At 36.4% G+C, this 10776-nt stretch overlaps 1 protein-coding gene across 2 annotated transcripts in view; it reads right to left on the minus strand.

Annotated features, from left to right (window-relative positions):
• Nucleotides 1-9673, minus strand: part of plpp1a (phospholipid phosphatase 1a) — a 43007-nt gene extending 33334 nt beyond the window's left edge. The window contains exons 1-3 of one of the 2 annotated variants that reach the window (XM_036595090.1): nt 9485-9673; nt 9115-9230; nt 2350-2504 (exon numbers count right to left, since the gene is read on the minus strand). In XM_036595090.1, coding sequence (XP_036450983.1) covers nt 2350-2504; nt 9115-9172 — 213 coding nt within the window. In that variant the 5' untranslated portion in view covers nt 9173-9230; nt 9485-9673. The remainder of the gene's footprint in view (nt 1-2349; nt 2505-9114; nt 9231-9484) is intronic. The other variant, XM_036595091.1, reaches the window with a different exon arrangement.
• Nucleotides 9674-10776: the final 1103 nt, after the last annotated feature.

A 10776-nucleotide genomic window follows, 5' to 3' on the forward strand; every position in this document is an offset into this window, starting at 1 on the left:
ATTCAGTCTTATATTTAATGTTTATGTTTCTCAAATTAAGCATCATTTAAATCTCCAGAAACAGAGAAGCAAAGTTATACCTGGCTGTTTGCAGCTCCGTTAAGGGGACAACTGTTTATCTCTCAGCTGTTAACATTAGCAAATGCTATCTAAAGGCTAGCATTGTTCACATCTGTGTTAATTAGCTGATGTCGCCTTACCCTCCTATGATGACAAAGAGTGTTTTCTCCTCTTATGTAACACCATCTGCCAGTTTAAGTGGGACCAGGAGTTTGGGGGGAAACTGTATAAGGATCGTAGCCAATTTTACTGACTTTCTCGAGGTAACGTTTTTTTTCTTCCAAAGTAAGATGAGTAATTTCAGCCATCTTTCACCCTTTAGTTATGTTCGTGCCAAGCAGCGAAGCCAGAAATTCGGTCTCAAATATGGCGGCCACAATAAAAAAAAAATCACGTGACTGAAACCCTAGGATATGGACTGGGGAGTGAATGGGCATTTTGAAATTTTAACAATGTATATACAATACAGTGATGAGAACGTGGGTTTCCTTGATATGGGCCCTTTAAGTAATCTCTAATTTCTACTTTCTGATACTGTTATCCATAAATATGGACTACAGTACAGATCAAATTCATGCTTCAGTTGTCTTTATCTATCCAAATAAACTTCAGCCCATGTGATAACAGTGTGTCATACAGTAACACAAACAACATAATCAGCAAAAAATTAGAGATCACTACCACTGTTTTCAGCTGTTCAGTGTTTACAGGTCATACATTCACTAAACTACATTAGCCTTGTGGCTCCAGTGCTGAAACTAAAGAAGCAAACTGTGGACCACACACGTCTTGGCTGATCGAAGTAAATTAGATTTTTGGCTGAGCTATTCTTTTAAGATATGAGATATAAAGATATGAGATATTAATCACTTGCAGAAGTGATCTGAGTGGACATCCTCTACTGTTCAGCTTTTGCATCCTGTTTTGCAAGTTAAAGTAATGCGCAGTGAGACGTCCAGGGAGTCCACTCAGAGAGAGAAGTATTCATAGTCTTGCTGGTTGGACCAGAGGCTGAATGTTTTAGCGCCCAGCTGGGTTTGATCACTCCCAGTGATGTCATTCACACAACAGCTGCTTTATCAACTTTAAAATGTACACAAATTTATGCAAAGTTAAAGTTAGACACAAATTAGGTCAACTTCTCTGCCACAACATCCATTCCAGATAACTTTTTTTATAATATTTGATATTTGACATTAATATTAGTAGAACTTCACTGCAGATATTATTTTTATTTTTTTTATAAAGTAATTCCAGATATCTTTTTTAAATAAATTAATGTCAAGATATTTTTAAGTTCATTCCAGATTTTTTAAAAAGAAATTAATTCCAAACATATATTTTAATTGGAACTTCATCCTGTGTATTCTTTATAAAAAGTTTGTTACAAACATTATTTTTAAATGAATGCATTTCAGATATTATTTTTTATTTACATAAATTAATTGTGGATTAAACTCTTACTGGACCTTTATTCCTGATGTTAATTTTATTATAATTTGGTTCTGTATATTATATACATCTATTCTGGATATTAATTTTATTTTAAAAATCATTCCAGATTACTTTTAGTGTAACTTAATTCTGAATCTAATTTTTTAAATATAACTCCAGATACAAATACGTTTAATAAATTAATTTCAGATTTATCAGATCTTCATTCATTACTTACACTATAACTTCTTGATTATTTTTATATTAACTCATTATATTGGAAATTATATTTCCAATAATTCCAGATACATATTCTTCTTTCTCTTCTTCTTCATCTTACTATAATTAATATAATAGTTTTATAACATTATGATAATTGTATTATTGTTGAATGTTATAATAGTTCAATCAAATTTCCAATAACTTAATTCCAAATATTTATTTTATTATAACTTAACTCCAGATAAATGTTCTTCTTCTTATTAGTATTACTATTAATTATATATTTCATAAAATATTATTATAATTTTACTAATTATTCTAGAGTTTCATAAATAATTAATTCTAGATGTTACTTTTCTCATTTTATGTTATACAGCCTTCTATCTCATTTTAGAATCATGTATATTTTTTCTACAAATGATCTGAAGTCTGCAGTCGAAGACTCTCATCATATTAGACTCATTTTACACATTTAATCACAATGAAAGTCTTCTATAATATTGAAAGCAGCGATTATTATTGTTTAAATGGCAGCGTATGGGCGCTGTTATGTTCCAGTAAATACTGCACTGGCCCTGAGTGGACATCCTGGACGTGTAGGACACTTAAAGAGCTGCGGTCGCTTTTACTTACACTGCAGATGGGCAGTGTGAAGCCCACACTGTAGAGCACAGTGGAGGTGACGGTGCTGGAGTTAAAGGGGTAACTGATGCTCTCATCGTTACAGAAAAAGCCCCTCTGATATGGCTTTATTTTACCCAGGTTAAAGGCCGCCAGAGGAAGGCCAGCTGTGGATGGAAAGAGAAGGGTTAAGAAAGGGTTAACAACCTCAATATGGCGCTGTTGGTCAGCAGAGTCTCCTGCTGATGTTCCTCAGGCTGTTTGTGTGTTTAGAATAACAAACTCTGCTTAGTAAGAACGCTGCAGTGGAACAGAAGTGACACATGCTGCTGATCATCTTCCCTCCAGAGTGACATCATCGAGAGTGAGTGAGCGCAATGTGAGACACTGATATCATGTTTGTACTTCACCCACAATCCTGAGCTGCTCAGATAAACCGCACTTAAAGCCCCGAAACAGAAGCTGCTAAAACGATGTCAAGGACGAGCTGAGAGTCAACAACGATGCTAATAAAAACACTCGATGCATGTTCTTCATGATTAATCACCATAATAAAGTATTTAAAATAAAACAGTAAGCTATATACATATACTCGTGGGTGAAATGGCAAAAATATAATATTGTAACACTTCAAGAAATTTACATGATACATATGACACAATATTCATTTTTTTTAGACATCTGATAAGTTAGAACAGAGATATAAGAACGAGCAGTGCTACATTTGAAAAAATACTATATACTACTATTTTTATTTAATATTCAGCACTAAATCCAGTTAAATATGACTAATTTTGCTCTCTTTATAGTGAAACATGCAGTTGGTCTAATTAATGTCTACAAGTACTGACCATATCCACAATGTGTTCAGAAACTGTACACTCTGGATTCAGCCATGTGAGCACAATTCATACTGGACATAAAGTGTGATATTTGGGTGCAAAAGCCAAAATTTCATAACTCACATAGTGCACTATATAGGGAGCAGTGAGCCATTTGAGATTCAGCCTTTTCAGAGGTTTGATCTTATAGATGTTTATTATCGACCATTAATGGACTGTTTGTGTTGCAGTTGTCAGCTCGTTACCTGCTTGTTTTATGTTAAAGAACGTTAAATATTGCACTTAAAAGAAACTTGTATCCATGAAACGACTTTGTTTAACTCGTGAAACGTGAAATGACCACTGGAGTCATCTAAAAAAAAACTACATTTAAATCGGTATTTTGCTGAGTTATTTTTACTTAACCAAAACAATCCAATAGTAGTTTGGTTGATATTACCTGGAATGCACAATAGAAGAAACATGATTTGTGAAAATTCATTAGAATGGAGATCTCTGTTTTTGCAAATGAACTCATATACCATCATATTGCCCAGCCCTAATAAATGCCTTGGGTTTAAAAAGATCAGAACATAACCCTTGTAAATATCTAAGATCTGAATACTTAAAGTGAAACTCCACTAATATTTCAAAATGTCCAAATAATTTGATCACTGAAATGTCAACAAAGACATTCAGAGTGGTGTGACGCAAAATGCCTACAGAAATATCGCAACTCATTTATTTACAGTGGTGATGATAGGAACCGGGGTCACCATGACTACAACACAAATACAGCCATTTTATTTACTATCCAAAACCAGTAAACCTACACGTGTCTTCTGAGTTTTATATGGGATGGTGATGATGGGAAAAGTAGTCAAAAACCATGAAAATGTAAGATTTCTTTGGACACTATTTTGCTTCACAACACCCTGCATGTATCCCTCCACCACGAAAGACCAAAATCTTCCAAAAACTATCGTAAAACAGTGTCATCAGGCAGTCATAACCATTTCATGTAATATCAATCTGTGAGGGAGCTTTTAGAGGCGGACGTCTGGTTCCTGTCACCACCACTGTGAACAATTCTGACTCAGTAAGTTTCTCTAGAATGGAGTATTTCACACCAAACCACTCTGAATGACTCTGTTTACATTTTAACTGTTTAATAATGCAGGAATTAAAAAAATTGAGTTCCCCTTTAAAAGTCCTACACTATAGTCCTGTTCCTTTCAAATGTGACTGGCAACAAAGAAAACATGAACAGGTGTCCCCAAACCTTTGACAAGCAAAGTATATAACAAATACCCTCCAATCTGCACTCAGACTCAGCGTCCTTATCACACAGATAAAGACTAACAGTAATTTTATTTGAGGAGACTCTTATCATGCTGCTTTTCTGCACCCGGTCGATAAAAACGACCTCAGCAATGCCACACTCTTCTCTCTCAGCAGTAGCAGAGTATAATTATGTGTGTGTGTGTGTGTGTGTGTGTGTGTGTGTGTGTGTGTGTGTGTGTGTGTGTATGATCAGTGTGTTATCTGACTGTAGCCTGTAGTTGTACCACATCACACTCACAGGATCAGACAGGTTAAAGTCTAACATGGCTGTTCGTCTGTAAACTATGAAGCCTCAGGCTGTTATTACTGCTCAGAGAGCTCAGCTGCTTAATGCCACTATTACATGGCATTATGAACTGCTTTTTCTAATCAATACTGCATTATGTTAAATCAGGTGCTTCTGATGGAGTTTAACAAATCCATGTGATGGTTGGAAGAGAAATGTGGAAACAAATTTGTTCTTCAAACTAGCTCATATCAATGACTTTTGATCAAAATAGGAAATTCTTGTTACATTTTACTGTATTTATATTTATTCCCATTTATTCTGATGCTATACAGCATTTTTACCAGCAAAAAACAAACTCATTGCTGAGATATTTTTTTTTGACCCAAACCTACTTTTACCTTAAATCTCAGTATCTAAATTGGATTTGGTTGTATAGACTTAGAAGTGACACATGTAGCACAGACACACAGGCTTTATTCTACAGCGTGGTGCCTCTGGCTGGAAGAAGAACAGTGTTGGTGTGTCTGTGGCGCTGAGAGCAGGCGTATGGAGCTGTGCCAGTCTGCTGCTTCTCTGTGAATGAGGAGATCATGTGTGTCGTCGTGTGTTGTATGACCCATTGTGAGCTCAATGAGCAGATTAATAGCTTGGCTCTTTCCACATACTCTGACTCTCAGGCTGGTTTTCACAGAGGATTCCCATTCACAGAACGCGATAGACCAAGACCAGGCCTTAAACTCTAATCAAGACAAGTCTGCTGGGCTAAATTACATGTAAACTGTATACACAAAAAATAATCGATAATCATATAATCATATAAATCGAGTTCAGTCAGCATCCGGGAAAACCACTTTACACTGCACATTCAGAAAGACGAGCCAATGAATAATGCAGAATTATTAATTTCCTACTGAACGACTTATAAATCCATCAATCAATTGATTTATAAGAGCAATTATAAGTAGCTCAACTTTCCTATTTACCACTAAATAACTTCTCTCTCTCTGTGATCAGTGCTTTTTGTAAAGATACTGACAGTGCAGCACACTCTCAGGAATAAAGATACTAAACTGTCACTGAGGCTGTACCCCTCTTGTCACTGGGGTGGGGCCCTCAGGGGTTCATCTCAGTACCTTTAGTCAGGGAACATAATTGTATCATAATCCATTGAAAGTTGTATTGACTCCACACACCCCGTCTCGTCTCCAGGCTTTTTATGTTATTGTTCTTTTAAAACATTAGGTTATGAAAAGCTACAAATACATACTTTTCACCTGGAAAAAGTAATTAATTGTTTACTCGGATATTTAAACAAGACATGAATATTTTGGAAAAAATATCTTCATCACTAACTAGGCTGACTACTCTTGCTGATGTTAACTGGGTCCAGAAACAGCAAACAATATTTCTCTGACAAACTAACATGTCGGCACATCGTCAGCATATGTTTTTGAATCATGACACATTTTCAGATGCATTCTTCTGCATGAGGTTAAATTAGATTAAATTTCATGTGCAACACCATGAAATGTAAGTCTACATTAATGTTGTCCAAAGTTGATTATCTCAAATTTTCAAAATTTGCTGGAATGCATATTACTAACCAAAACAACTATTAAATACATACAAAAAAGTCTCCAACATAACATCAACCATATCAATATAATATCATATACTTTATTTTGTGCACTCACTGACATTTCAACTGTTCCATCCTTCCAATCTCAAAAGCAAATTTCTCTCTCATGAGCATCTATAAAGACCATATGACATATTTGTGAGAAGATTGGATATAACATAGCCCACTTTCATAAGGAAGGAGAAAATCAAAGGGAAAAACAGGAGTTTCCAAAACTGAAGCTCAAAAACTAATTAAAAGCTACAGAGACAATGGGACTCCTAACAACCACCTGGAAGACCTAGTAGAAACCAAAACTGTCCCCATCAGATAAACAGCACTTAAAGCTTTCATCTTTGAGAGAGAGGAGAAAATCAAGCTGCTTCAGATCTGAAAACATCCACAGGTGTTTCTGTCCATCCTTCCACTGTGAGAAGACAACTCAGCGCTATGGGTCTGAAAGGATGTGTAGCTGTCAAGAAGCCTCACTGAGAAAAGGAGACGGACACATCAAACAAAGAAGCTGAACAATGGACTGACCACCCAGGTGGACCTCAACATCACTGAATGTGTTTGATTACTTCAGAAAATGATCAACTAACTTCTAAGACTGAACTTTGGAGGTGTGTCTGCAGATTTCTGTGAGAAACTGAAAGTGAGTCTCCTGAAATATGTTGATATGTAGGTCAGGTTTTGTTCCTGACTTCTTGCTGCTCCAGCCATCGCATGGATTTGTTAAATTCTATTAGCAGCACCTGATTTACTTTAATGAAGGACTGATTAGATGAATTACACTCTTAAGAAGATGGTGCTTTGGGGGTTCTTTAGTAAATAAAATGGTTCCATATAGAACCATGAACATTCAAAGAATCCTTTGGTTCTTTGCATCATGATGTTCTTCACACATTATTAATGGCTTTACACATTATTAGCACTGCAAATCGTTTGTTGTCAGAAGGATGATATCGAGGTGTAAAAGTGCTTCAGTCGCAAATTAGCCAGCTGGCTAACACTACCACATTGACTTTTAAGCCAATTAATAAATCAATTAATCAATCACAGCCAGTTAAACATTACCATATCCTCCTATCAGTCTTCGTTTAAATCACCAGCCTTCTCATCACCGGATTAAAAAAGATTTTGGCTGACAATGAATAATGAGTGAATAAAATTAGACGCTCCTTAATAAGAATATATGACTCAATTACAACTGCTCTCTCATCACACGGCTCCTCACGCCACTATTCTGAACATTTACAGGTTGCTGAAGGAAAACAACCTCACATAAATGTCCCCAACTGTCTCCACATGCCTTCTTTTTTGAAGGGTCAACTTCTCCATTTTTTTCAGAATTTCTGCATACTTTAGAAGTAAACAGAGGCATTCAGAGTGGTTTGGTGTGAGTTCTAGGGAAGTCACAGAAAGTTAGTACATGAAACAGTTACAAATACACTGCCTAGGATTTTGGCCTAAAAAGTTTTTCAGTCCATTCATGGTGGAGGGATACATGCAGGGTGTTGTGAGGCCAAACAGTCCCCAAAGGAAACTTATTTTTCAGATTTTCCTCTATTTTCCCATCATCAACATTCCATATAAAACTCAGAGAACATCTCATCTCATGAAATTTTAAAAAGGTGGTGGAATTCTCCTTGGTGTTATCAAGCCTGCAGCAGTTAATCCAGATAAAGCTGGTGTTTTTATAATATCATAGCTGCACAGAGCCAATGATGCAGACTGTGGGAAGCTCTGTGTACTGGAATCATCTCCTTGTGTGCATAAGTAAAGGCACCAGTGAAACAGACAGACGCGTGCTCAGAGTCTGCTGGTTCTGGACTGTTTATGATTACAGTAATGCTCCTGCAATGACAATACATAAGTGGGAGCCTGGGGCGGGAATCACTACAGTCCCCACGGTATGATATTATCACGATATTAGAGCCATGATACGATTCTATAGTTACACCGTTTTTACTAAAGCAAAACAGAATTATGAAGCAAATAAAATTAACATTCTCCTCAATTTACATATTAAGCAGACAACCTACAAATGAGCTTAATAAATGATGAAAAAGTAACAAATAATAAAGCACTGATATTCGGACCTACATTATTTTTTTAAATATTGTGATACTCTTACTATGTTATATCAGCCGCAACCCTTGTGATAATCTTAAACTGCAACATCTTAAATCCAGCCAATATATCTAATATTTCTCATTATAAAATAGTTTTATAAATATTACAGTTATTCAACCTGTTTTTACCCATTTTTGTTTGTTTTAAGTAATTTTATCTACCGAAAGAATCTTCAGTGGCAGATCATCTCCAAGAAATAATGCTTGAAGTAATCTTCTAATGCCACTTTTATTGGAGAAAATGCTTAAAACAGGTGAGAAATGTCTAGAAATAAGTTAATTAATGGTATAACAATCCTACAACAGATTCATAATGAAAAATACTACATATATTGGCTGGACTATGTTTTCACTATAAGATGCAGTCTACGTCCTAAAGAATAGCTGGTTTTGCTGGTTAAAATGCAGCCACAATCAGTCAGTCTTCTTTTGTTATGTTTGGAGGGTTTGGGGTCAAACCTGTATGAATTAGAATGGTCACTGGTACCTGATCTACAGAATTAGGACAGTACAGCATGAGCCCCATCAGTATGAGGGGGGCACTCCCATGCATCTTTAAAAAATAATAAAAAATAACAAAAAACAATAGCAGCAAACGGTGCAAGAACACAATATAATCCAAGTACATACCGAGCAGGAGGCAGGCGAGGTCCAGCAGCACGAAGGGAATCCCTCTGGTGTCAAACATCTTGGAGCAATGAAGTGGGTAGAGAGGGGGGTCTTCTAGTCTTCTAGCTTAAACCAGGCTGAATGACAACAACCAAATACAGAAGTGATTAGAGTCAGTCCTCACTGACAGGTGGAGAGTGCATATAAACAACGAGGATAAAGTCAGCTCTGTATTCGCCAGCTTCTTTTTGAATTCTCCGTTCCACCTTAAATGGTGCAGCAGTTACATTCTGGCGCCTGAGGCGCTCCAGAATGGAACTGCTGCATCATTTAAGGTGGAACTGGAAAATTCGTACAAGAAGCTGAGTGAGCAATGGCGACTGATAATCACCTGGACAGGACGGGCAGCTCGAGCAGGCGGCCTCGCGGGGATCCTTGGGACACGCCGAGCATCTCAAAGATTTAGAAAACGAATAAAAAGCGACAAAACAACACAAACACGATCACAGCAGCAGAGACTCGCCCAGTCTCGCGTCGTCAGTCCAGCCCGGCTCAGTCAGTTACACGCGAGACACGTGACCCCATCTGTGGCTCCTCCCACATTAGACTGAGGGCGTTGGCGTATGTTGTAAATAAATATTCGCTTTTATTATTTACTTTGTATTATTTTATTAACATTAACAAAATAATAAACACTCGGTCCATACAGACCTATGACTATATACAGACCTGTGACTCTAGTTTTCTATACACCTCTGTGTTGTACAGCGTGTATGTAATAACTTATACAAATGAGGTGTTTTGTTTGATATGATATTTGGCTCATACTTTGTGTTGTAGTTTGTGTTAAATGTATTTATTATGAAAACCAAATTTTGGAAAGTTTAATCTTCGTTTCAGAGGTTTTATCCTGTTTTCTGTGCCTACCGCTTTCGCAGTGCATCATGGGGGTTGAAGTTTTTAACGGCGCCTGCTTAGCCTGAGGTACGGAGTATCGCTATATAACAATATCTACATTAGGTGTTTTGTTATGATCTCAAACGTATAATTTGTGTTAAAGCTTGTATTATGTGTGTATCTTGTGTAAAACCAATTTTAACAGTTCGTCTCAGACATTTCATCTTAGCGATTTCGCTCGCCTGGCGCTCTCGCAGTGCGTCATGGGAGTTGTAGTTATTTACGGCGCCTGCGCCACGCTAACGACGCTGAAACAACTTATGTTAAAAACTACAAATATAAAAATGTTGCTTTTGGCTCGTTTTAAATGATACTTCTCTCATTTGGTGTATTGTTTAAACGCTAAAATCCGAAAACTTCGTTACTGTTGTATGACGTTCAGTATTAAGTTTTTAATTTTTTTTTATAAATTTGTTATTTATTTATTTATTTGAAAAAAAATGATGCTGCACTTAAAGGAAAAATAAATTATAAATGATCACACTGCTATTTAATTTTATAGTGGAAACAAAATAGTTTTTGAGTTCCCAGTGGGAGTGTAATAGAGTCAGTGGGTCTATTTTACTGTACAGCTTCTTATCAAACTGTGTTTCTCACTTTCTGCAAAAAAGGAAGTTTGGTTATTACACATACAGTGCAGAACACTGATTAAGGAACACAGTCAACAGTGCCGTTATTGTTTAAAAAAATTGAAAAAAAAAGAAACAGCCTCATTTGAAAACTCCG

This window comes from Colossoma macropomum, unplaced genomic scaffold, assembly GCF_904425465.1.
Source record: "Colossoma macropomum unplaced genomic scaffold, Colossoma_macropomum, whole genome shotgun sequence".
NCBI classification, from domain to species: Eukaryota; Metazoa; Chordata; class Actinopteri; order Characiformes; family Serrasalmidae; genus Colossoma; species Colossoma macropomum.